Source organism: Cryptotermes secundus, unplaced genomic scaffold (genome assembly GCF_002891405.2).
Source record: "Cryptotermes secundus unplaced genomic scaffold, Csec_1.0 scaffold1116, whole genome shotgun sequence".
NCBI classification, from domain to species: domain Eukaryota; kingdom Metazoa; phylum Arthropoda; class Insecta; order Blattodea; family Kalotermitidae; genus Cryptotermes; species Cryptotermes secundus.
This window is the reverse complement of record NW_019738890.1, coordinates 512,949-540,222: the sequence shown is the minus strand read 5'-3', so window position 1 is coordinate 540,222 and position 27,274 is coordinate 512,949. Positions and strand designations below refer to the sequence as shown.

The window sequence follows — 27,274 nt, the reverse complement described above, 5'->3', positions numbered from 1 at the left end:
GTAAATTTCTGCCTTGGCCTCCGCATCCAACTGTATGTGCAGTGGGCGGAGTCCAAGAAGTATCTCCAGTGCAGCTGTTGGAGATGTTCGAAATGATCCGTTTATACCTAAGCAAGCCAACCTTTGCAATTTGTCAAGTTCTGTCTTGCTACTCTTGAATTTAACTCTGGGCCACCATACTGTGACACCATAAGTAATTATGGGTCTCACAACCGCAATATATAAACAATGTACAACGTATGGCTGTAGTCCCCAAGTTTTACCAAACATGCCCCTGCATGTCCAAAAAGCCTTATAGGCTTTGTTAATAACTTTGTCCAGCTGCTTTCTCCATGTTAGTCCCTTGTCTAATACTAGTCCAAGGTACTTGACATCGCTGGAGAGCTGGATTGTCTTACTGAAGAGAGTCGGTTCCTTAAGATCCTTTATATTTGTCTTCCTAGTAAATGGTATAACTACCGTCTTGTTGGGATTGATGGAAAGACCTGTTCTTTCACACCATTGTTGGACCATGTACAGAGCTGATTGAAGACGCTCTGATACGGTCGAAAGGAATTTTCCATTTATGAGGATTGCTATGTCATCAGCATATCCTACTGTATAATAGCCATCATCAAGTCCCCACAGGAAATCGTCGACGACCAGACTCCACAGCAGAGGCGAGAGTACGCCCCCCTGTGGACATCCCCTAGCCACGGACACCCCCAGGGTCTCTCCCGATAATGTAGCAGCTATGGTTCTGCTTTCCAGCATAGCATTGATCCATCTGCATATTGCAGGCTCTATGCCATGCCTTCCAGCAGCTTGTTTGATTACATCAAATGAGGTTCTATCAAAGGCTCCCTCTATATCAAGGAATGCTCCAAAGGCAATACCCTTGTGTTGAATTGCACTTTCTATGCGTGTTACCACATTGTGTAGTGCACTTTCGGTAGATTTACCTGTTTGGTAGGCATGTTGGTTTCGGTGTAGAGGATAAGTCCTCAATGCCCCGTCCCTAAGATGCCTATCTACTAGTTTCTCCATCGTTTTCAAAAGGAAAGACGATAGGCTGATAGGACAATAAGCCTTAGCCTCAGTATAATCAAGTTTCCCGGGCTTTGGAATAAACGTCACCTTAACTTGCCTCCAGGCTGTGGGGACGAAACCATGTGCCAAGCAGGCTCTATATATGCGACATAAGTGTGGAACTAAAAGTTCTGCCCCATGCTGCAAAAGTGCAGGTACAATTCCATCTGTTCCTGCTGATTTAAATGGTTTAAAAGTGTTCAAAGCTCATCTTATCTTTGAATGGTTAATTATGAGTTTGGCCAGGTTCCAGTCTGCCCTGTTCATCTTGCTTTGGCAAGTGTCCAGGTTCTGCTGACCCTGCTCATTGTCCAAACTGTCAATCAATTTTGAATCAGGAAAGTGGACCCTGAATAATTCATTCAGCGTTTCCCTTCCTGTTTGAGTATACTGTCCGTCAGGCAGCTTAATTGTGCTAACCTTGTTGGTTGCCTGTTTTGCCATGATCCTCATGAGTCTGGCACCGCCTGGTACATCATTGATCTCCTGGCAGTGCCTTCTCCATGAGGATCGCTTGGCTTCCCTTATTTCTTTATTGTAACAGGTAAGGGCTTCCTTATAAGTGTCCCATTGCCCTGTTCTTTTAGCTGTATTAAACAGCCTTCTCGTTTTGGTTCTAAGCCCACTCAGCTGTTTATTCCATCAAGGCGCTCTCCTTGGTCCACCAGTGGTCCTAGCCGGACAATTCTGATTAAAGGATGAGATAATAGCCCGTTGCAACTGCTCAACGGACCGATCAGCATCCTTTATTGTGCGTATATTACGCGAGATGGCCTCCAGATTTACCTTTAGGTCGTCTTTGTAAGACTCCCAATTGGTTCTCTTAGGATTCCTATAAGTAGTTTGATCTACTGTGATGTTACTTATTTTAAAGCATATATATCTGTGATTCAATAGAGACGGCTCATCAGATACATGCCAGTTACTTACCAGGTTTTCTATGTTATTAGTCCCTAGTGTCAAATCAATAACCTCCTTCGTATTGCAAACCACAAAGGTAGGTTCGTTACCATGGTTTAGAATATTCAGGTTCGAACTCACCAGAAATTCCATAAGGCTCTCTCCCCTTGGGTTAGTGCCAGTGCTCCCCCACAAGATGTGGTGCGCATTGGCATCACACCCAATGATGAGTTGCTTTTTCCTGCTAAAGCAGTAGTCTTTGATGTCCCTTATTTCCTTAGTTGGTGGTGGTCCATCCGAGTCATATGGAAGGTAGACTGAAGCAACTATCAGCTCCCTGCTGCCTTCTCGATATGGATATGTTATCCTTACCGCCGCTGTATCCCTTGAACAGAGCTCCAGCAAAGGCAAGGCATTAACATGATTCCTGATATAAACACAAGATCTTGCATTATTACTGGGTACAACAGAGTAAACTGTTCCCCCTGTATTATTTAAGCCCCTTATTTAACCAAGGTTCCTGAATAAGTGCTATGTCAGCCTTACCCTCACCTAGATGTTGACACAGAACTGCCGTGGCAGCTTTGCTGTGGTGTAGGTTGATTTGGGGAAATCTCATGATCTCTTCCAATTTTTTTATTTTGTCTCTGGTAGGTTTTGAATCATTGGTTCATCCCTGCCTTTGGCTAAGACTGCAACAGTAGGTTTGCTGGTTGCTTCTGAGCCCCTTAATGGTTCACCAGCTGAAGCATTTCTCATAGGGATCCCCTTAAAGGGGGGTCCCTCTTCAGTTGAAGGTCCTTACGACTGGTTTTTTCGTTTGGTCCCACGAGTAATGGGGATTTAAAAGGTCACCACCCGCAGAGCCCCATACGGGTGGAAGGCATAAATACAACGGGGTGCTGCCTGGTGCCCCGAGGGGATCGTTCTCGACACTGGCCAATAACCACCCCAGTGCCATGCAGCCCTCGGCACGATGCCTCACACCTTGGCTTAGGCGGTTGGTCCTTCATAAGTATACCCCTCACAAGCCTCCAGGACCAAGAGTGCATGTTCGGGGGGAGGGGATATCCCAGAAAACTGGGAGTGCGATACTAGTTGTCATGAGGTTGTGACCAGGGCAACCTACACGAACTTACCGCCCCTGGAAGTTGCTTCAAAGCTCCCCCATTCTCACCCCTCCACATGGGTTGGTCGAAACCATTTTAGAGTGTTGAGCCCTAAGGCTTGTGGCACCTTGTCGGTACTCTAGGGAGACAACTCAAATAGCCATAGCTACCCCCATAGGAGTGCTCTCCCGCATTCGTCCTGGGTACATTGTAATGAAACCCAAGAGTCATTATGCCGCCGCGTGGGAGGCTCTGGTCAAATGGCCATTGCCCTTTATGGAAACGCGGCCACCAGCCCCGGAGGTTCACACTAATGTAGACCCCCCAGGACTGTCGTTGCCCAGCAGGACCACGAGGAGATGCTCCAAAGCTGTGTCTCAACACATCCCTGGTCTATGATACATCCCCACCAAAGACACAGCCACCCTGCCAAAGATACATTTAACTATTAGAAAAGGTTTTGGAAGGATTTCAGTAAATAATATAATCTTATTTTTCAAGAATAGGTTAAGCATGATTGGACAATTTTCAGATTGGACTGGAAAGGACGAAGATGAGGGAGACATAAGTGTATGGGAAGATAACTGGGATGATGATAATGTAGAAGATGACTTCAGTATGCAGTTAAGGTACTGATATATCACAGCACTTCGTGAAATTACTTGTAATGTTCATTCATGATTTCCAATTTGTTTCTCCCCAGCTTCATATCTTAATATAGGAATGATAACAATTTTCTGGGAGTGTTATGGTTCAGAAATAGTGTTAGGACAGTTGAAGAAATTAAATTTGTGAAAACTATTAAACCACTCTTATTAGTCATAGTAGCAAAAATGTGTAAGATTACCTTCAATTCATATGGGGATTTGGAAAAATTCTGGAGTGTGCGGACACAACTGTAATGTTGTACCAGCTCTTTATGTTGATGGATTGTAGTATCAAATGCTCAAGACACTTGTGAGGAATAATAATTTAGTTAACATCCATAACTGTTACACAGGCACAATTTCACAAGTCAGTCGTAAATAGTCAATCAACAACTCTTAAAAAATGCACAAAAATATACAAGACAATGTACAATACAATCCTTTTTGGTCAGTATCCCCTTACTATAGCTTGCCAACCACAGGTGACAACTCCGAGCAATTCAGTATAAAGCAATATATATACTTAAACCACCAAAAACACAAGTCAGCCATGTAAAAACAAAACATCACATGTTTAGTAAGATAACAGTCCAAAAACCATCTGTGTACTTCTGTATCATATCAGAACTAACTTAAATTACCAATCTGCCACCGTGTCATTGTTACTAACAAAACTCTTGTAGCATAGTTAGTTGAGGGGCTATGCTACAAGCCGGAAGGTCGCGGGTTCAAGTCCCAATGAGGTCATTGGATTTTTTTTCAATTGACCTAATCCTTCCAGCCGCACTATGGCCCTGGGGTTGACTCAGCCTCTAACAGAATTGAGTACCAGGAATTAAATAATTTTCCTGGGGAGTAAAGCGCGACCAGTGTGTAAGGCTGACAGCCTTACCGCCATCACTGAGCCAGTTGTCTAGATAGTGTGGGACCCTCAACATCTCACAACCCTATGGGCCTTCTCGGCCTGTTACAGGGATAGCTTTCCTTTACTTCACTTCACTTTAGAGAACAAAAACAATTTTATAATATCTTTTGTTTAAAAAAAATAGTTCTTTGAATTTGGAGGGTAAGTTATTATGTATTTTTATTCCTATGTTACACTTTTTTTTAAACAAGCAGTGTTGCATAATTGGACATACAAATCCTGTTTCTCTTTTGTGTTGTACTTAATGAATATCAAAATATTGAGTTCTATAGAATTTATTCTTTTTTATAAGGCACAAGATCTGATATATATAATGGAGTTACAGTTAAAATCTTAAAATCACCCAACAATCTCATGCATGTCAAGGAATGTAAAATATTTGTAGATAATATAGGCAATTGTCAACTGATCCTCAGTTATTATAGATTCCAAAGGTTCATCATTGCTGCATCAGAACCCAAAGTTTGTAATCTTATAGTAATCATGCAGATAGAAGTACAGTCACTCTTGAAACTTGCCTTTGTGTTCTATTAATACATTTTTTATTTTCTTGCAGAGCTGAGCTTGAAAAACAGGGAGTTAAACTGGACTCATAATTTTGGTATATCTTCCGTAACTTACTAATTATTTGAATAGAAAGTGTTAACACATTCTCTGTAATAAAATGTAATATTATCTTCAGGAATCAATAAACACTATACTTTGTATTTATTATTTAAAAAGTATTTTTTTTAATTATGAGACCCAGTTAATTTCATTATAGCAGTGACTGGTTTCAACAAGAATACATTTACTGTAAGGTAGTAAGAGGCTTGTTCAAATGAAACCTCTTAAATCACAGGATAATTGAACCATCAATGTACAGAGGTTTGTACCACTATCAGGGGAAAGTGTTCTGGCATTGTCATCATGTTGCACAATAATGCCTATCCAAGTGGCTCACACTTTCCAGGGCAGACTCCACTCCATACACTGGAAGATACTGGACCATCTCCCATGCAGCCTGGAACTGTCCTTGTGTACCTTCCACATGTTCAGCCACGTAAAAAAGTGCTGAAGGTCCGTTATTGTGTGTGGGATGAAGCTACCAAGGCCAAGGTAAACCAGTGGTTCCAGCAGCACTCCAGGAATTCTTTGTGGAAGTGTTCCATTGGCTGATGCATCAAAAAGATATGTGGGATATTTCCCTCAATGCCCATGGGGACTTTTTAATGGCCTCCACTTCTTCATTCAGAACAATCCCCAAAAACGTTTCATTATTTTGTGCATATTATTTACAAAATTCATCTGTATAAAACCACAAAATACTTTGCTTGACCTGTAAGTCCTGATCATTCTTAATATACGAATCACCGATTTTAACAATAATACATTTAATATCAAGATGTGAAGAATACATGAATATGACTGGCAGGTACGATCATTTCACTTGACGCCCAGCAACGTACACCTTGCTGATGTTGCGATCATCACCAGTGTACAAAAACTTCTGCACCAATGCTTCAGTATCATACTCTCCTAGGATGTCAATTGGACCTAGATTCTTCATATTAACAATTAGAGCATCAAAATCTTTCCCAACTTTGAAATTGCCAATTGTATCATCCAATGCAACAGCTGAAATTAAAAAAAAAAATTAATTTATATATTAGTGTCTCTAGAGCCTGTCAAAAGGAAAAGAGTAAAAGGGGTAAAGTTGCCCCGTGCTTAACTAACTAAGCACTACGCCATGAAGACTTAATGGGGGAGTGGATGTATAGATCCATGTTTTCTTGACCTTGGCAAAAGTTGGAGGTGAGTGGTCAGCTTCACCCCCCCCCCGGGAAAGAGCTCCTGGTATGCATTGTATAGAAAGCTGGATGAACCCCAGAGCCAGTCTGGATGATATGGGAAAGAGAAAATTCTTGACCCTAACAGGATTCAAAATCTGACCCCTCAGTTGTCCAGTCCTAGCCAGTCAGTATACCAACTGCACTATCCCAGATCCTGGCCGCACCATAGCTCAAGCGGTTAGTCGTTGGCTTCCCATCACGGCAGCCCGGGTTCGATCCCGGGTCTGGTCAAGTGGGATTTGTGGTGGACAAAGTGGCGCTGGGGCAGGTTTTCTCCGAGTACTTCGGTTTCCCCTGCCAATCTTCATTACACCACCTGCTCCACAATCACCCCCACCTATCATGTGGGGCTGGTACAATAGGCCAGAAGTGGCCGCAGTACAAGGAACTTAGTCCCACCCCACTAGCAACAAAAAAAATCCCAGATCCTGCATCATTAAATAAATGATTAATAAATTAAAATGTAATAGATTTGTAAAACTGGGATATAAAGTGCATGACTCACTTGCTAGATGCCCCTCTGACCATAGTATCATTGAAGTCAAATTGGGAGAATCATCTGTATTTTCTTCTGTTTAATTGTGAATGAAGCAACCATTTACCTACCTCTCGCACCTCCTAATGTTGCAAGATAGAATGCCTCAGGATATGTGAGAGGTGCATAGTTGCTGCCCTTTCCATAGGAAATGTGGATTGAAACATCCAGAGTATTACGAATGGCATCCAAGATGGATGGACTGTATCCACCTGATACATCTGTAATGTGTGCAGAAAAGTTTAAGTTACCATTCTGTTCCTCTGGAAAGGAATAAAATCCAAGTATAATATTCAGTTTACATTTTGGAATGATGTGTGTATCAGTGATTAATGAAAGAAGTATTGTTGCTGCTAAGTTGAAACAAAATGGAAATTCCACATGGCTGTCATGTTGTTTTACATTCTCCAAAAAGATACCTGAACAAAATCTGCACACTTTCAAATCTATGATCATACATAATGTAACATGTTTCGCTACTGTGGACGCCGTAGAGATTGTTAATTGGTTTATTCAACAACCTACAAGTAACAGCTACAATTAATTATCACACAGTTGCAGGGTTTCACACTTTATAACCCTAATCGCAATAATCTGTTTACACGGTTGTGGGGTTTCACGATTTATAACCCTATTCGCAAATCAGTTCACTCTGTCTTCAGTAGTCTACACGTTTACAGTACGGGAGCTATGTAAGTGTCCCTGTATCATACACTCCCAATTACACAACTACACACGTCCGGTTCTTCTTTCCGTGAACGCTGCTATACTCCAACTGTAGGCTGCTGACTGGAGAACTGTCTTCGGCGCTGATACACTTTAACTCTCTCCGGGGATGGCTACAAGTTAACTCTACTACAACTGAACTCGGCGACTGTTCCAATTCCCTTATATAGCCGCAGTGCTTGCCTGTTGCGTAATGAGTGCCACGTCGCCGTGTTTGCGTATGGCCTAGCAACGCTGTTACCTCATGCCATCTTATGTCACCATGCGGAGGGGGGGTGACGGAGCACTGACTCATCTGCCACGTCACTGTGCGGGGACGGGTTCTCCTCCATTGCACAACATGTCAATAATTTCAGGACCCTGTAGTAGGTGGAACTAGTGCCCAGCCCACTTCAAGAGTTCATGTGTCCTACATGTTGTTACTGATTTCAGAAAATAAATAGTATGAAAGCAGAGTAGCTTCCAATGGCATGTTTGTACCAAAGTTTGCAAGAATCAGTTTTGTTCAAACATTGAAAAGGTGGGGCACACACTGACCTCATAAGCCTATATTTTTCCCAGAGATAGGAAATTAGACAAAACTTTAATGAAAATAGCACTGAAACAAAAATTTGAATAGGTGTGAAGTTGTAATTTCTTATAATTTATAGAAGCTGGGCTTTTTTCATCCAGTAACCATAGTGGCAATCAACTGATGTATCAGCAAATTTATTAAAGACCTCACATCTACCAGCACATTGCATGTTTTGACCATGTGTTTAAAACTGGATGTAAGTGTGTTCGCAAACATGTTTACAGAAGAAGAAAAAAAAAGTGGTGATTACAAGTCCCTACTATACTTCTGAAAGGTGATTGGCAGTGATACGGTAAACAGGATGACAAACTGGTCTTTTAATGAAATATGACATTAAGAGTGACATCCTGGACATACTGCAATGGATATAAAGTTTCAAAGACTTTATACGGCCATGATATGTATGTAATGGCCATCTTGTAATGCACTCAATTTCATATGTCACTTCTTACTACATGTTTCGGCAGCATAGTGTCATCTTTATACAGCTACAGAAAGAAATGGTTCTGTAATATAAACACAGTTTTAATACTTGAGAACAGTGTCAATTCACCTCTTCAACTGCTCCATCAAGTATATGAAACCTACCTGTACCCAATCCAACTTTGATGCCAGCATTCAGTAATCTACGAACATCACAGAGGCCACTTTTAAGGGAAGTGTTTGAGTTGGGACAATGTGAAACTGATGAACCACGAGCAGCAAGTAGTTCAAGTTCTTCATCATGAAGGTATACACCATGGGCTAGTACAGTCTGAAACATAATTTTGCATGACAGTATTTTTGGATTCCTAATGAAACAGTGTAGGGTAAATTCATAAATGCTTAAAAGTGGCTTACTTTGTCTGTCAGAAGTTTGGCTTTGTCATATACATCAGCATAATTCTTGCAGTCACGGTACAATCCTCTCACAGCTGCAACTTCGCCTTGGTTCTCTGAGATGTGAGTCTATAGGAATTTAGTATATGAATCAAATTTCCATACTACCTTCAACTCGGTAAAATCGATCTGATACAATATGCAATTTAATGACTCTAATGATCGTTTCAGCCTAGTTTTGGCTATTTTGCCATTTTTGAGGGTGTTTATCCCTCTTTAAAGGTAACAGAAGGTCTACACTTCATGTCTAAAATACATTAGGAATACATTATGACCTGAATGCAACTCCCAAACAACCAACTTTTTCTTTGAAGAGCAAAGCTCTGCTTGCTGCCTGTTTCTTGCTGGTTTTGTGCTTGGCTTACCCTTTGACCCTGAAGATGAGGCAATACATTCATCTGAAAAATTGGTGAACTGGACTATATGGCATTACATCCCAGAAGATGGTGCTTTTCATGGTCACCGCAGTGAGAAACTCAAATCCAACAACTTCTTCGCAGCTCTATTTCTCTAGATGCCATGTATTCAGAAGTATGAAGAGCATCCTATATTACCATTTGTAAACAGCAATCTTGTGGCTTACATGTGACAGTTCTCATGAAAGATGTCAATTGCACAACCACCACAGAGATCGCCAGTTTGAACAGTCTGTAAAATAGTATACCATAATATGGAGATAGTCCTTAAACTACAGTGCTACTTTCGTGCCGCCAATAAAAAACATTTGTTCATGTGTCAAATCAATTTCATCTCAGGGATAACATTCACTCTGTGGTCTACAGTTTCTCTTCCCCTGCTCTGTGACCAGTTGTCATGCGGCTACATTTAAAATGAAGCCACAGGTCATGGTCCTACATAGTCCCAGAGGTGTAACTTTCACACGGTAGTCATAAGACTGTCACATTAGCTACCATGTTATGTAGCACCTGCTTTAACATTAAACTCTGCACTTTTTTGCATGGCGTGTAAGCATTGGATCTGCATGATTCGTAGAATAGAGGGCAGTTATTTCTCTAAATACATCAGGCAGTTCATCTTTGTAATGCAGAAGCAGTGCTCAGAATTAGTGGGTTTTTGGACTTCGTCCATTGCCCAGTATTCTAGAAATTAGAAAAAACGACGTTTTGGAAACTGGATCTGTTTCCATCCTCAGGTGAGGGGGGAAGACACCTACTGTATTAAAAAGAGCTAACCTTACTCACCGGACCAGACGTACCCAGTTTCCAAAACGTATTTTCTAGTTTCTGGAATACCAGATGATGGACAAAGTCCAAAAACCCAGTAATTCTGAGTATCATACACCATCGTCAGGAATGGCAAGGCGTGAATTTGACTGTGGTTTTTCTATGATCCATGTGTGTTATCCTGACAACTTGAGCTATCTGTGAGAGGCCTGATTATATATTTTATTGGACAAAGGATGAATGATGTGTAGTCATCATGAATTTGTAATATGTGACGTTTTATATCCAACCCTATGGGGAGATGATTCGATCCATGAACTGAAAATAAATGTAAATGTAAACCCTTCATAATCTACTAGAAGCAATGCTATTTCTGTGACGATAGAACTGAAATTTTAAGTATTATTAAATATATAAATATAATATACAGTAAAACTTGGTTATAGCAACATCGGTTTCTGCGACACCTTGTCTATTGCGTCAAATATTCAATGGTACGAACTAATTCCTCATAAAGCAACTGTTTTTATACCTTGCTTAGTATGACACGCACAAATGCATCAACCTCGTATGTAACGGCATTTTCATTCCTGAAGTTCTCTGATATCATGGGAAAGTTCGATGTGTCTGCCCACCCTCACTTTCTCTACTTGCTGAAGTGACTGTCCTGGAAGAATGCGACCGCGGGCTGCAAGAGGAGCGTGGGTTTTATGGGAAAACAAGAGTGTGGGGTGGGACTGCGTGAATAGTGCAAGAGCACGCGGCAGGTTGTTAACTGCATTCCTTTCCTAGAATCTCGTCTAACAGGACCTCACATTGTCTACTTACCCTATAGTGTTCCTGCCTAAACCCAGAGAAGTGCAGTAGCGAAAACATGGCAATGAAAAGGAAAGTTTTAAGCACTGAAGAGAAAGTTAAAGTGATTCGTGAAATATTGTGTGTATTGTCAGTGAAAAGCGCTGTAATATGTCCTTGATATTACACATTTGGACAATTCCACGTTAATGTTACGTTAGTCTGTACTTAACTATGTATTTCACTAAAAAATGCAACATTTTAACTCGGTTTTTCGTAGATTTTTACGTGACTAACATAAGGCTACTGTGGAAGTGCCCATTTCGGTTACAACGACATTCGTTTATAACGACACTATTTTTAGGTCCCTTTGATGACGTTATAACCAAGTTCTACTGTATATATAAATATATAAAATATAACATTATTATGTGACAGGTTGGATATAAGGTTGCCACAGCAGTGACTATGAAAAGTGTTACCTTTTGGATGTGACGTTGTGTTGTCTAATACTTCACCAATGCTTGAAAAAAAATAAAAGGACATCACAGTTAAGTAATTAAATAAATTACCTGGATATGCACATTATAGCGTGAAGCCAGTTCACCAAGTTTCTTCATCAGCTCCATGTCACAACTCAGGGCAAATCGTGGGGTTATAATAGGTAGAATCAAATTATTCTGTAAAATAAACTAATATAAGCTACAGACATGCCAAAGAGTCTAGCTATCCATATGTTCTAATACCTCAGCATGATAGGAAACTCAGTGGTCAGCTTCAGTTGTCAGTATCCCTGGGGCCAGTGGCCCTGGTACCCACTATCTTGAGTTCAGTGCTATTCTGGATGTAATTGCATCCCATTCACATAGTCACCTTGCTACTGAGTTACTGCAGTTGTTCATTCATAACAAAAATGATCTCACCTTCATATTTTGAATTTGCTTGATGAAGTCTTCTGTCTTCTGGTATGATTCTTTTGTAGTTTCTCCATAACCTTCAGGGGTTTTATAATTCATATTCACTTTCCCTATGAATGCTCGCTGTCCCTGATGGGTCACAATTTTTGCCAAGAGAATCGTGCTGTCTACATGAATTGTTGCAAAGTATACTGCTGTTGTGGTGCCATTAGCCAGTGTCCTCTTCTACCAATGATAAAGGGAGATATTATATACATGTTTCAGAAAATGATTTATTTGTAATTTATTTAACAGTGCTGTTACTGACTTAGACTATGTAGGATTGGGTTTCAGAAATAAGTAGCATGTGGGTGATAAGCTGACTTGAAAAGCCTAGATTACCTGATGCCTGGAAATACTTGCATTTATCTGGATTAACATAGGGCCCAATGGTAAGGGACTTTCAGGAAAGATATTGCTTGAACTACGTGAATGACCATTAACTCTTCAAGGACTCTTCATGAATTTTACTTGTGTGTTTTATATAATTAGAATGGTCAAATCAAGTTGGATGAGATCTGGGCATGTAGCACACATGGGAAAAAGAGGGATGAGATCTGGGCATGTAGCACACATGGGAAAAAGAGGTATGCATATATGGTTTTGGTGGGAAAGCCAGAAGGAAAGAGACCACTAGGAAGGCCTAGACATACGTGGGAGGATAATATTAAAATTGTCTTAGAAAAACAGAATGGGGTGGCATAGACTGGACTCATCTGGCTCAGGATAGGGACCAGTGGCAGGCTCTTGTGAACACAGTTATGAACCTTCAGGTTCCATAGAATGTTGGGAAATTCTTGAGTGGCTGAGCAACTGGTGGCTTCTCAAGAAAGACTCTGCTCCATGGAGTTAGTTAGTTCTTTATATTTGGTTTACATAATGACATAATTATATTGTGTTGCCTGCTGAAGAAAAACAGAAGTTAGGTTTCTTACAAAGTTTGTTCTTTTGCAAGCAAACTATGCCTACACAGGAACAACATACTGTTATTCTGTCAAGTTTAGTATCTTACTAGAAATGCAACCACCTTTCCAAAACTCTTCCAAGCTGATGAGTCTAAGTATCAAACATGAAAATTGGTTTCAATGTTTCCTTGTTAAACATCAGAGGGACTTATGCTACTGATTTTGTCAGTGTGAAGTGACTGCAAAATATTGTTTTCTGTCTTAAAGAAATTAGATTATTGGAGATATGTAAAACAATATCACATAATTTGCAGACTCAAACTCAGTACTGCCATATGCCATTCTCTAAGTCTGAGGGGTGCTTTTATGGCTAGATGCTAGTTTCACCAAGCCCCACCATTCAGTTAGATAGTTATTCTATGACTACATTTCTAGTTTATGTTCTCATTACATCTGATCAAGGACACCTTGCATAATGGTACAATGCCATACCAAGAATCAAATGGATCCCTTGTTATAGACCACTCTCTGCAAATATTACAGAATTTCTGGTTTCTACTAGAGTTTTAATTCTTAACATATGATGCACATTCCCATTTATCTTTCTCATCCAAACAATGGGATATGTCCAAAGAAAATGCTATGTGACACCCATCACAGACCTGTAAAACCATGACAGACAGAAGTTACAAAATTCCACAGAGCTGTTGAAACAGTTCCGCCCACATCATACAGCACGCTTCTGCAAGCCGTGAAACTCTTCGGTCCTTTCAGTTAAAAGGTTAATTTAAGAGAAGTAAAATCACTAAAATATATTCAGCTTATTGTAGCAAGATTCTGTAAACTATATTTTGAAAGAGATACTAACCATTTATAATAAATCAGTCTAGATCACTTACCACAATGGCTTCATACACTTTTGCAGCAAAACTCAGATCAGAATACTTCTTTTCAAGTGGGAAGGTGTAGGTTTTGAGCCAGTCCAATAGCTGCATATCATAACCTAAGCCAGCATTAGGATACTGTGGTGCATGAATATGTGTATCAATTAAACCTGGCATTAAAAACTGTCCCTTATCAAGATGATACACACAGCCATCAGTAACTGAATACTTTTTTTGTATTCGGGCCAAATTCTTTGGAGTTTCTTCCACAGCTACAATCTGGAAACAGGCATAATTAGCAAATGAAAACTCTGCTGAAAGTCAATGTACTTTACTGACCATGGTGATTCAAATCAAGCATGTCTGCTTCTTATTATGTTTAAATTTTGAAATGACATCCCTTGACTAGGATTTTCCTACAGTACTCAGAGATAGGCCGTGAATGCTTTCTTATTTAGTTAACCAGTGTGTGCGCCCATGTGTGTGTGTGTGTGTGTGTGTATGTGTGAGAGAGAGAGAGACTCTGACACTGATTTTGTAGCCGGATGTCAGACACTGCCCACAGAAATATCAATTTTTTGTATTAACAGGATTTTGTCAATACAAGCAAAATCTTCCAGAATTGGCATAAAGCAGAAAGAGAAGATTCTGACATTTCATTAGCTATCTGAGCACAGCTATAAGCTATAACTTGATCATGCAAGTTCAAACAGGTCAGCACAACAGCAATACATCTGTTTGTATTTGTGAGGTACCCAGCTTAAATCACAACCAGGATACTGTGTCCTGAATTAGATTTTTGTGTCTTTTCCCATCAGTCCACACAAAAGCCAGGTGATGCGTAAGAGTTGCTGCCTGCTCCAGCTTTCCTTATTAACCATACATGGATAGAAGAGGGAGAATGCATTCTATGAATAAAGTACTTCACAATGTATGTTTCTCTTCCATATATAAATGGTTCATTCATTATGTTACACCACTTCAAACATTTAACATGAAAAACCTTGATATCACAGAACCATTACACTTTTCTGGAATAACATTACATCACAGCTCTCAACTGTGATGCCCAGTAAAGGCCTTATATGTTAACAAAAGAGTGTATAAGAAGAGTCAGGCATGTTCTGTAGTTCCATAAGACCAATCAGTTGTTACAGTGCAAAGAAGGTACCAAGATCATTTTCAAAAGAGGCCTTCAACAAAGAGCATTTACAAAGAGTGTAAACAGTTCTTGGGAGCGATAAAGTGAGTTCCTTTTTAAAAATAGTACTGCAGAACCATAGGAGCCAATATAGGACAGTTGGTATAGTAATGGGCTATAGGCTGGACAGCCAGCGTTTGATTCCTGGCATAGGCAAGAGATTTTTCTGTAATCGACAGTGTCCAGATAGGCTCTGGAGCTCACCCAGTCTTGTATCCCATGGGTACCATGGGCTCCTGCCGCAGGGACAAAGCAGGTGGGGCATGAAGCTGACCACTCACCTCCATCTAGTGCCAAGGTTAGGAATGGTGGACCTATACCTCCACTCCCTCATATGCCTTCATTGAGTGGTGCTCAATTAATTAAGCCTAGAGGCAACTTTACCTTTCTCTTTTTTACCTGCTATAGGAATATATTAATTCTGAATACAGGAAGTGTATGAACTAGTTAATGGTTTTAAGGAGGTTTAAAGGTTTCAGTATGCCAACACTGAGAGCAGTATTCATTCTCTTCCTTGTAGCCAAACAGCCATCCTCATTACTTTGCTCATGAAATTTAGAGGCAATGAACCATGGTAACATCCTCTATACAGACTCTCTTCAAAGTTTCTATAAGAACCTACCATGAGAAAGAGAGCCAGGGTAGTGCAGTCAGTTTAGCGACTGTCTACAGGCTGGACAACCGAGGGGTCAGAGTCCTTGTAGAGTCAGAATTTTCTCTTCTCCATATCATCCAGACTGGCTCTGGGGCCCACCCAGCCTCCTATCCAATGGGTATTGGGGGCTCTATCCCTGGGAGTAAAGTGGCAGAGGCATGAAGCTAACCACTCACCTCCAGCTAGTGCCAAGGTCAAGAAAATGTGGATCTATACATCCACTCCCCCATGTGCCTTCATGGCGTGGTGCTTAATTAGTTAAGCACAGGTACAACTTTACCTTTTACCTTTTTATCTACCATGAGAAATAAGACTTGGAACAATTAACTGAAAATACTTCAAAGTCCAAAATTGGTATAAGCATAAGCACGACAGCCTCAAAAAGCAATACTTGAAAAGCTAGCCATCCAGTTCATGTGTTAACTGGTTATGCACTGTAAAGATTTTAACCTACCTTCCCATTTACTGCAGCAATCAATCCACCATCAAAGACTTTAAGCTTAGTGATCTCCTCAGAATGCACAATTGGACCGACAATAATGAAAGGTTTGTTGTGTACTTCCTGTAAAAATTGCAAGATTCACTTAAATAAATTAGAATATATAGGACTGCCTAAAGTACATCATCAGACTGGGGGGNGGGCAGCACCAGCAATGGCTGTAATTATATGGGAATTAAACTGGTATATAAGTGAACAGGGGGCACACAGTAGTGTACTTGGTTGAGGCACCATGCTACAAACCAGAAGGTTGTGGGTTCGAGTCCCAATGAGGTGAATCTTTTCAATTTACCTAATCTTTCCAGCCACAATCCCCAGCCTGGGATTGACTCAACCTCTAAGAGAAATAAGTTCCAGGAATCTTCCTGGGAGGTAAAGGGTTGCCAGCATATAAGGCTGACAACCTTACCGCCATCTATGAGCCAAATGTCTAGAGAAAATGTGTGAGCCTCAACATCTCACAACCCTATGGGCCTTCACAGCCTGTTACAGGGGAAACTTTTTAACACATACAACTACACACACATACAGAAGTTATACACATACAATATTTTGTAGTTCTACCATATTTACTCAGAGTTTTTTAATGTCTATGTAAAGTTTTCTAATACCAGTACATAGGTATTTATCTGAAAATGTTCATAAAACCTTTGTGATATATTCGCATAAGCCTCACGATGTGGGAAACCTTAACTAATATATAGTACCTTGGTGTACATAATTACCAAAAATAAAAATCACACTGTCAACTGAAAGTGAGACTTTCTCTAAAATATCACCATCTGACAAGATATGATGTTTATAAATATGCACGTTTCCACAAAGCTATTTAATTTGTTAAAAATGTTATCATACCTGTTAATGCAAAATCTGAAGTTACAATAATCTAATGTGTTTCAAGCATAATTTTAATATTCCCAGTTTCTTCACATTAAATAAACTCCTTTCTCCTTTCATGAGACCTTGAATAAGTTCCTTGTTTGAAGTCATCAGCGAATTCAACAGAATCTGATCCATTTTCTTTAGACACTTAATTTCTAATGCAAAACTGTATTTTAATGAGCTTTAATTTGTTGCTTTATAATCTTCAAAAATATATGGAGTTGTAAACTGTATTATCTAATTTAAATTAGTTTTCATTATATTTTCTCTGATAAATTTTTATAAAGGTAAAGCTCTCCCTGTAACAGGCCATGGAGGCCTGTAGGGTTGTGAGATTAGACAGCTGGCGGTGAGGTTGTCAACTTTACAATTTTAGGCCGCACCATAGCTCAAGCAGTTGGTCGCTGGCCTCCCACCGCGGTGGCCCATGTTCGATCCCAGGTCTGGTCAAGTGGGATTTATGGTGGACAGGGTGGCGCTGGGGTGGGTTTTCTCTGAGTACTTCGGTTTCCCCTGCCAATCTTCATTCCACCAAACTCTCCATCATCATAATCACCCGGGGCAAGTATAATAGGCCAATCAGTGGCCGCCATGCCAAGTGGACCCAGTTGGACTCCACCCCTCACTAAGTGAGGTTGTCAGCTTTACACACCAGCTGCCCTTTACCCCCAGGAAGATTCCTGGTACTCTTTTCTGTCAGAGGCTAAGTCAACACCAGGGCCATAGTGCAGCTGGAAGGATTAGGTGCACTGAAATTCCAATGACATAGTTGGGAATCAAACCAACAACCTTCGGGCTTGTAGCATCATGTCTCAACCAACTACACTATTGTGTGCCCACCCAATTTGGATCTCACATCACTAACAACTGAACAGGGTCTATTACTCTCCATATTAATACACAATAAACACTGTAGCAAAATATGGAAAAGCTTCTTCACAGTATGCATGTGTGTATAAGCACATAAAAATTGAATGTGTCCCTCTGATGCTGCCTGTACTCTTGTACAAGACTGCAGTCCAGCCAGGATAGCCCCCTCATGCTCTTCTGAGTGCTAGAACTTTGTTTAAAGACACTGATGTGAAATGTTAAGTACAGCATATTTAATTTGCAACTTCTGAATTGGAAACATCAGCTTCTTTAAGTACCTCTGTGTGGCTTGTGGACTGTTTGTGATTCAGTTCTGTATTTAAAAGTGTAAAGCTCTTCTTAAATAATGAGAATATCTTCTGTATCTTCATTAATAACCTTTTTTTTTAATTCGCTGATTGGGGGGTGGAGTCCAACTGGGTTCACTTGGCACGGCTGCCACTGATTGACCTATTGTAGCCTGCCCCAGGTGATTATGACGATGGAAAATTTGGTGGAATTAAGATTGGCAGGGGAAACCAAAGTACTCAGAGAAGACCCACCACAGCGCCAATTTGTCTACCACAAATCCCACTTGACCAGACATGGGATCAAACCCGGGCCACCGCGGTGGGAAGCCAGTGACTAACTGCTTCAGGTATTAATAACCATTTCTTTCAACCTGGAACTGCATGCCAGGCTGCCCTGTCACTTATTTTTATTTATTTTTTTTTTACTACACCCCTGCACTGATTGTGAATTCATTCCTTCTTATTTGTTGCTATTATCTGGACCAACTCTTTACAATTAATAGTTACCTTATGTGCATCTCCACTCATGGTGTACCCTCTGCACCTTTAGAATCCTCTCACACTTGATACTCTGTAGAATAAATATTTAATGGCATAATGTACTATCAGAGTGATATACTAACTCTATTTGAACAGTGTTTACATATACAGAAAGACTGCATGACATAATTCTATAGTGTCAATTTAAATGAAGTTATTTGAAGGATAATAATTTGACCAGTTTTTATGAACAGACTGTACTTTTATTATGTAACACATGAAAGTCAATTTACCTAAACACTATGACTTCTGCTGTGCCCCGTTTCACACTGGCACACAGCTTTCATAACCAGATTAATATTCCTTTGGCTCTGTCACATGACAATCATGCAAATGCCTTATCACTCATGAGGTTAACCACATGACCGCAGACATAAACTCCGACCCCTTATTAGCAACCGGCTACTACTATCTGTATATCTGTATCTCAATATGTATTTGAGAGCGCTCTAATGGTAAATATTGTAAACCACACAAAATTTCAACAAGCAGTTCTGTGGCCCTCGGGATCTCGGGATTTCAGGCCACATATTCTCGAAAAAGTCCTATGTTTCGCAGGATATATTGCCTCCATCTACATGCTTTGTTCAGGTTATGGTTTCAGCGGGTTTCAGTGTTTTTCTTGTGATCGGTAGTCCGACGGCTTTTCAGTCGGATGCAGTTGCACGAACAAAGATACGATTGAATTTTGCGTATACGTTTGGAGTGGGGGCACATCAAGGAAACTGGCAACTGCAACGCAATCGCAATTCCGAGAAATGTCGCCGATTTCAAGCAGGCAATTGGTTTCCTGATTAGCAGGCGCACACTGAGGAAACTCATATTTGATTAGTTGCTCAAATCATCTTGAGTGGGTATATTAAACTGACCCTCCACAAAGCTCTCATTAGATCCATAAAGACTTATACTAGTCCCGCCTGGGAATTTGCGGCAGACACCCATGTAATGAAATTGCAACGCCTGCAAAACAAGGTTCTCCGTACCATTGGTAATTTTCAAAAGCGCAAACCAGTCCGCGATTTGCGATACGTATATGACTATGTAACAAAATTATGCAGGCAACAAGCAGAAGTCATACAAAATCATGATAATGAGAATGTTCGCAACATCGCACAAGGCGAAGCCCGACACAGAAAGTACGAGTATATGAGGCTTAAACTAGGCGGCAGTCAGGCATACGACCGTTTAAGTGACTAGACTACCGTGGTAGCGAATACTGCTATAAATAGGACATAATCTGCTGTACTGAGCCTGGACTGACAGAGGCCTTATACATATTATACATAGAAATAGGAATTAAGATTAAATTTGTAAATGTATGTAAATACTGACAATGGACTTATTAATACGGCCTATGACTGACAAATGACATACCCGACCGCTCGTCAGAGAGGGCGCCCCAAATGGACAGGACAGTATTTTTTTTTATTGCTAGTGGCGTGGGACTAAGTCCCTTGTACTGCAGCCACTTCTGGCCTATTGTACCAGTCCCAGATGATAGGTGAGGGTGATTGTGGAGCAATTGGTGGAATGAAGATTGGCAGGGGAAACCGAAGTACTCAGAGAAAACCTGCCCCAGAGCCACTTTGTCCACCACAAATCCCACTTGACCAGACCCAGGATTGAACCCGAGCCACCGCGGTGAGAAGCCAGCGACTAACCGCTTGAGCTATGGCGCGGCCCTACAGGACAGTAATTTTCATATAAGGAAAAAACAAAATCTGGTCATAAGCCGCAGCCGGGGCTCGACACCAAGACACACTGGCTGGCCGTCAGTCGCAATATGACTTTGAGAACAGAAGTCAGTCAATCAGTCGAAGCAGCTGCGGGAAGAACTGAGCATGTGATTGGAAGATTTTATGTGTGATAATGAATGATAGTTTGGGTGTGCATAATTCAGTTAACACTTGTATAGCTCCTGCATTATAGTGTAAATAAGTGAAGACTATTGAAAATAGAGTGGAGAGATTAGTATGTTGGGTTTGTAAATTGTGTAAACCTGCAACAGTGTTATAATCATTTGTAGTTACGACTTGTAGGTTGTTAATAAAACCAATTAACAATCCGAACGGCGTCCACAGTAGACCAAATATGTTACAATATATATAATGAAATCTGAGATAGCTCAGTCGGTATAGGTATAGGCTGCTGACTGTATGAGCAGGGTTCGATTCCCAGTAGGAGCAGGGGATTTTGCTCTTCTCTACGCCATCCAAACCGGCTCTGGAACCCACCCAGCCTCCTATCCAATGTGCACCGGGGGCGCTTTCCCCGGGGGTAGAACGGCCAAGGCGTGAAGATACCCTCCATCTAGTGCCGTCAAGAATAGTGGACGTGTAACTCTACCCGCCCATATGTGATAATTAATTAAGCACAGGAGCAACTTTACCTCTTTGTTGGGCTATATTGCCTGGTATTGAAATACTCGTATCAGCCATAACACATGCAAGTAATGCTTTAGAAAGCGAGAAGAGTAAAGGGCTAGGAAGTGGACTTCTTTATGAGCAGAGAAAAGAAGTTGAGCAGGGGCGTTACTGCATATGATCGGAATTAATTTTGATATTAACGTTGGACGAGCCACATGAGAATAAAATATTTATTTTACATTTAGAAGTCTACTTTAGATCGAATTTTTGATACGATCTTTGTAAGGGCTGCCTTTGAAGCATGCAATGTGACATGTCTACAAATTCAGGATTTGCTCTAGAACCCAGGAAAACTAAGAACCTTGATCGATTTTGCCAGTTGCACAACCTTCCGGATGCATATTAACTTCAAACCAGCAGTTAGGCATTAAATACACGAACCCTAACTTTATATATTTCCAGAGTTTGTTTCATGTGCATACCTTCCTCTTCTAATTAATATATAAAAATTAAGTTCATACAGCACAGTAAGCACATTACGCCCGCTTTGAAGATAACCAGTTTAACGTAGTTTAGAGATACAATCGCTCTGAGAATCATACGAAGCATACTCTGGGAGTAGAATGCAGAGGTCTAATTTACACAGGTTCCTACCGTTTAAGGAATGTAATTAATAATTACTGTACTATGAAGGTTTAATGGTAAATAAGGTAAAGCTGTCCCTATACTTAATTAAATGAGCACCACCCCATGAAGACTTATGAACTAGAGAAGGTATAGCGCCACCAGTCTTGATCTCTGTACTAGATGGTTGTGAGTGGTCAGAATCACACTCTGGCCGCTTTATCCCTGGGGAAAGATTCTCTGATAACCACTGGGCAGAGACTGGGTGGGCTCCAGAGCCAGTCTGTACACTGTGGTGTGAAGAATAATCTCTTTCCTTCCTGCCGAGAATCAAACTCCAGCCATGTAGCTTGTAGCCCTTCGTTATGAAGGGTTAATAGGCAAATTTTCAAAATTTATTTATGAATCCCGCTGGGAAAGAACATCATTAGGTTTACTGTACGTAAATTTTGTATGAATAATGGATTTCTATATCTTGGCTTTTGAGTACTCCTCCTCGCCCTTCTGCTGTCTCTTCTGTAGTTCGATTCACAGCGTCTGACCACGTGGAATTATGAACGATTATGTAGCAGAAAGTTGGCACTTCTGCTGCAGTTCCATCTAGGCTGATCTTGACTGTGATCTGTTGAGGCATAATGTAAATGTCAGTTGCATTCAGGTGCTACTGTAATTCCCCTTTGTTCTATCAATATGCATCACGAAGTCTGGTTTCAGTATGCCAGGCCATCCGTGAGCAACGAAGTTGCTAGCTGCGTTTTGTCATGACCAGTGGATAACATATATACTTCAAACCAAATCAGAACAAAGTTTTATGAGATATGGAATTTGACAATGAAAATGCATGTTTGTGCTTTTCTCGATTCTGTGGTAAATGAGAATCGAGAAAAGCACAAATGTCCATTGGGAGAATATGTAAAACTATAAGGGGCAGAAAGAAAGTTTCAGAATGCGATGAAAATATGTAGGAACAACACAAGGAAAAGAATATATCAATTGTCAATCAGAATTCAGTTAATTGAGGGAATCTGTGAAATATGCTAATGCTGTAGAACAAAAAAAGTGCCAGGTCGACAATTGTAAGACAAACAGTGCCCGTCTGAGAGAAATTTTATAAGCAAGATTCTACAAACTGCGAAGAAATCAAGACCACAGAAATAGCTTGTTGTGCGTCAAAAACTGTGTACTGGTGTGATGTGGGACTCTGTGTGGAATGTTTTCATAACCGACACACCCAGCTGAATTTCTAAGATAATATGATACCATAATTCCTAATTTTTATAGGCTTGCTTGCTTACTTACTCATGGAGCTGAGCCCTTCTGGAAGAGCTGCCAATTCTGCAGCTACTCAAGAATTTCCCAGCATTTTATGGAACCCAAAGGTTCATTACCATGTTCACAAGAGCCCTCCACTGGTCCCTATCCTGAGCCAGATCAATCCAATCAATACCATCCCATTCTATCTCTCTAAGATCCATTTTAATATTGTCCACCCACCTACGCCTTGGTCTTCCCTGTGGTCTCTTTCCTTCTGGCTTTCCCACCAATATCCTATACACATTCCTCAACTCCCTCATTCGTGCTACACGCCCTGCCCACCTCATCCTCCTTGACTTGATCATTCTAATTATACTTGGAGAAAAGTACAAGTAATGATGCAGTTTTCTCCAACCTCCTGTCATTTAATCTCTCTTCGGTCCAAATATTCTCAACACCCTGTTCTCAAACACCCTCAGTCTCTGTTCATCCCTTAATGTAATTTTTATAGGCTTACTGTACCAAAAATAAATTTAAAGCAGTGTGGATCAATACACCGATTCTATATACATTTCTGAATGTAGTGTGAGAATTAGAAAAACAAAACTCCCATTTTTCCCAATTTATTATGCTATAAGTGAAATGTTGCATTTACCATTTTAAATGTTTAACTACCCTCCGTCCCAAGGAGTGAGTAAGAATTAAATGTCCTGCGCCATTGAAGGGTTAAGAATGATCGTTAAAGAAGGTGTTAATAAATCTGATTATCCAATCCAAAACCCGTTATTATCGGTCATGAGCCATAAACATGTGACAGTATTTTATACATGGTTTATTATACCATTACCATTTTTTGTTCCATTACTTTTTATTAACCTATGTGTCTTGGTGTTCTTCCCCCATATAATGTTCTCAAGAAGTTCTTTTGTCACATCAGAAAGGACTATGAATAATTCTGTTTCATTCTTCTTTAAATTTCTTGGAATACAAGATACTTAGTTTAACATCCCAAGTTCCCTGATCAGTCCAGTGATGAATATGGTCAGTGTGGCCACAGCACCCTGATTTGGGCAGCTGGGCATTTAAACACCACTACTGGAAGCACACGCACACGCCACTAGTAGAAGCGCATGCAAAATCCTAAATACGTATTTTCATCAGTGACATTCTGGTCAACCTACTGAAGAATGCTGGATAATTGAGCATTCAGTGACATTATGAGGGATTTCTAAGTGAATACAGTCAGATGTTTAAAACAATTACATGATGAACATTTAATTGTCTATAAAAATGTGAAATGAATGAAATGTCTAAAGTAATCAATTTCATTAAGAGGTCAAATATAAATCACAAGCCAAGTACCAACATGTAAGATTTGAGGTTTTCATGGCAGTGACTATGAAGAATGCCATCTTCTGGGATGTGGCGCCATGTAGATATTGTGTTAACTGACGTTTTGGAGGAATGTATTGCCTCCATCTTCAGGGTATAAGAAATCCACGAGTGAGGAACCAGCCACTTGCACACACTGGTTCCTCACTCGTGGATTTCTTATACCCTGAAGATGGAGGTAATACATTCCTCCAAAACGTTAGTTAACACAATATCTACATGGCGCCACATCCCAGAAGATGGCATTCTTCAGGTACCAACAGATTCTCACAGCACTGGGGGTACCCACCGCCGCAATGCTCTTCTGCCCTAAAGATGGAGGCAACAGGTTCCTCAGAAATGTTGGTAACATCGTACCAAACTACACAGCGTCACATCCTGGAAGACAGTAATTTTCACACAGACATATGTCTTATTGGAAGAAGGAATTAGAACAAACTCTTTATGTATTAATAACATTATCACATTGTGATATGGTATGTACAGAATGAATGTCATGACATCATATACATTATAGTATAAAGTGACAGAACAGCAGGAAGCATTTCAGAGAGTGATGGAACTTCAAACAGGCCAGAGACAGAACTGTTCATGTATAAATGCAACATGAGATTCCAGAGCTAAACAAAGATAATACATTCAGTCAATCTACCACTTTAATAACAATGCTTATTTTCTTTACAAAAATAAGTTTTGTGGCTCCATGGCTCTTCTTGGTTGTTCACGTTCTGTGTTAGAGGTTTCTTTAGAATCCTTCGATTCCTATTTGTGATTTGAAAGTGAGAAAGGTATTCATGTCCTGTGCTTCACTAAGCACCATGCCATGAAGACATATGGGGGTGTGTACATACAGCTCCACACATTCTTAATCTTGGCACAAGATCAAAGCAGATGGTCATCTTCATGGCCTGGCTGTCTTATTCCTGACACCCATTCAGTTGGAGGCTGGGTGAGACCCAGAGCCAGTCTGGACATTATAGAGAAGAATCCCTACCCCTGAGAGGAATCGAACCTTGATTCCTCAGTTGTCCAGCCCATAGCCTAATCACTTTACTGAGCTATCCCAGCTCCTCAGTCTGTTCTGCACCTAATGGGATGTTTAATAAAATTTAAATCTGCACTTCACATTGTGCTCTAACTGCATGATGTGCAAATTAACCAGACTATTAGGTAATACTTCAGTGACTACAGTATTTTTTCCTCAGGCTCATTTACATGTACCTGACAGGCGAGGCCAGAACATTTACTTTGGACCTTATGAAGTATTCAATAAATACTCCGTTACAGTAGAGAAAATTAAGACAGGAGCAAGTCATTGCCTAGAATAACAGACACAAGATTCAGGTGAAGATGGTTTGTTGATGAGTAATCATTGTTTCAAGAGCAGATATTTCATATGTCATGCCAGGCAGGCCACCACATTTGCTCAGATCAGGTGCAGGCATCAAAGTTGGAGCAAATACAGTGCTCAGATTGTGGGCAGTCATCTTGTTTGTGATCTGATGCTGGACTACCCTGGTGACAAAAACAGTCAGTTGAAATGATTTATCACATTATCCTTTGCTACTGTATAAACTGTGGTATACCATATAAATGAAAACATATACTTTTTAAGTTTCCATGGCAACCACATGCTATTAAATAATCTCACAGAATCAGCTGTCTAAAATATAGTTATTATTCAATATTTTATAGTATGTTTTCATCATCAGGGGTTGATGTGATGAGTGACGCTGCTGCACGTATTTATACACACCAAGTGTGCTCTCAGCTGTCCGACTGCAGACTACTACCCGAACTTCACCCACTCTGTCGGTACAAATTCTTGTGGTCACATCATTCATTATATCAACCCCTGATGATGGAGACAGTCTCTGAAATGTTGGATACCAACTCCCTCTTCACACAGGTGATAACCCAAGAATACTTGACTAAGCAAAACCAATTTACAGTTTATAATTATATTGTGCAATATATAAGTCTAATATGAATATAAAGTCTGCAACAAAGTAAGCAGCTTAACATGAATGCATATCCAGGAGGCGACCATATAAGATAATGCTTTATAATATACCACATCTGTATGTTTGTAGGGTATCAGGTTTATGCTGTATGCTGGCCCTGTTCATAGTGGCAAAAAAAAAAAAATCAAGGCACCTCAATTTCAGATTTGAAATCTTGATTTTATTAGGCCAATCTAGAAATGGCAAATAACTTGATATGTACCAGTTTTATTGAATGTTAATACACAAATATGGATTCAATGCATAAACTCAAATACCACTGTTATGGCGTGAAGGGGGGGTGGAGGTACCTCCACCGCTTCCGCCACTGTACCTCTCTTAACTCTCTGACTGGCGCGGGCGTGTTTTAACGCCCGGACGATGCCAGCCATTCCCTGGCGTTGGCGTGTTTTAACGCTTTGACAATCTCATCCCTTCTTTGCTCTCTTGGCACTCATCAACCAAAGACATATATATGATAGTTTTTGTGCATGTTTGTAAAGAACCCTTGTAAACTTTGTGGGGGTCTATATTACTGTCAGAACCCTCTGAGAAGGTAAAGGTCAGAAAATATTTCACATTCATTCAGTTTCACCATAGCTTCTTGCAGCAAGTGTCTTCGTGTTCCTACAGACCAGCTGGAAAATGTTGTGAACGAGATTTTTTCTGATGATGATAGTGGCGATGAAATAATGATTCCTGAATTGGATGAAGTTGATAGTGACAATAATACAGTGATAGACAATGATCCACAAGACAGTAATCATGAACATTTACCT

At 40.4% G+C, this 27,274-nt stretch overlaps 3 protein-coding genes across 4 annotated transcripts in view; 1 reads left to right on the top strand and 2 right to left on the bottom strand.

Annotated features, from left to right (window-relative positions):
- The window catches only part of LOC117282846 (26S proteasome complex subunit SEM1), a 6,570-nt gene extending 1,214 nt beyond the window's left edge, over positions 1–5,356 (top strand). The window contains exons 2-3 of the mRNA XM_033754201.1: positions 3,610–3,706; positions 5,206–5,356. Of these exons, the coding sequence (XP_033610092.1) occupies positions 3,610–3,706; positions 5,206–5,245 (137 nt within the window). The 3' untranslated portion in view covers positions 5,246–5,356. The remainder of the gene's footprint in view (positions 1–3,609; positions 3,707–5,205) is intronic.
- LOC111871313 (guanine deaminase) lies at positions 5,258–19,491 on the bottom strand. Of its 2 annotated transcripts, XM_023864335.2 has the most exons (10): positions 19,090–19,490; positions 18,824–18,887; positions 16,230–16,337; positions 13,935–14,198; positions 12,098–12,316; positions 11,747–11,854; positions 9,157–9,264; positions 8,905–9,070; positions 7,088–7,237; positions 5,258–6,266 (listed from the first exon to the last, which is right to left on the bottom strand). In XM_023864335.2, the coding sequence occupies exons 2-10, from the start codon at positions 18,842–18,844 to the stop codon at positions 6,070–6,072; spliced, it is 1,341 nt and encodes a 446-aa protein (XP_023720103.1). In that variant the 5' UTR covers positions 18,845–18,887; positions 19,090–19,490; the 3' UTR covers positions 5,258–6,069. The 2 variants fall into 2 exon arrangements, with proteins under 2 accessions (XP_023720103.1, XP_023720104.1); XM_023864336.2 differs by lacking the exon at positions 11,747–11,854 and having other exon boundaries at positions 19,090–19,491.
- Positions 19,492–24,902: 5,411 nt separating this feature from the next.
- The window catches only part of LOC111871315 (beta-chimaerin), a gene marked incomplete at its 5' end in the record, with an annotated part of 16,173 nt that continues 13,801 nt past the window's right edge, over positions 24,903–27,274 (bottom strand). Inside the window, 1 exon segment of the mRNA XM_023864339.2 lies at positions 24,903–26,007. Within this exon segment, the coding sequence (XP_023720107.1) occupies positions 25,833–26,007 (175 nt within the window). The 3' untranslated portion in view covers positions 24,903–25,832.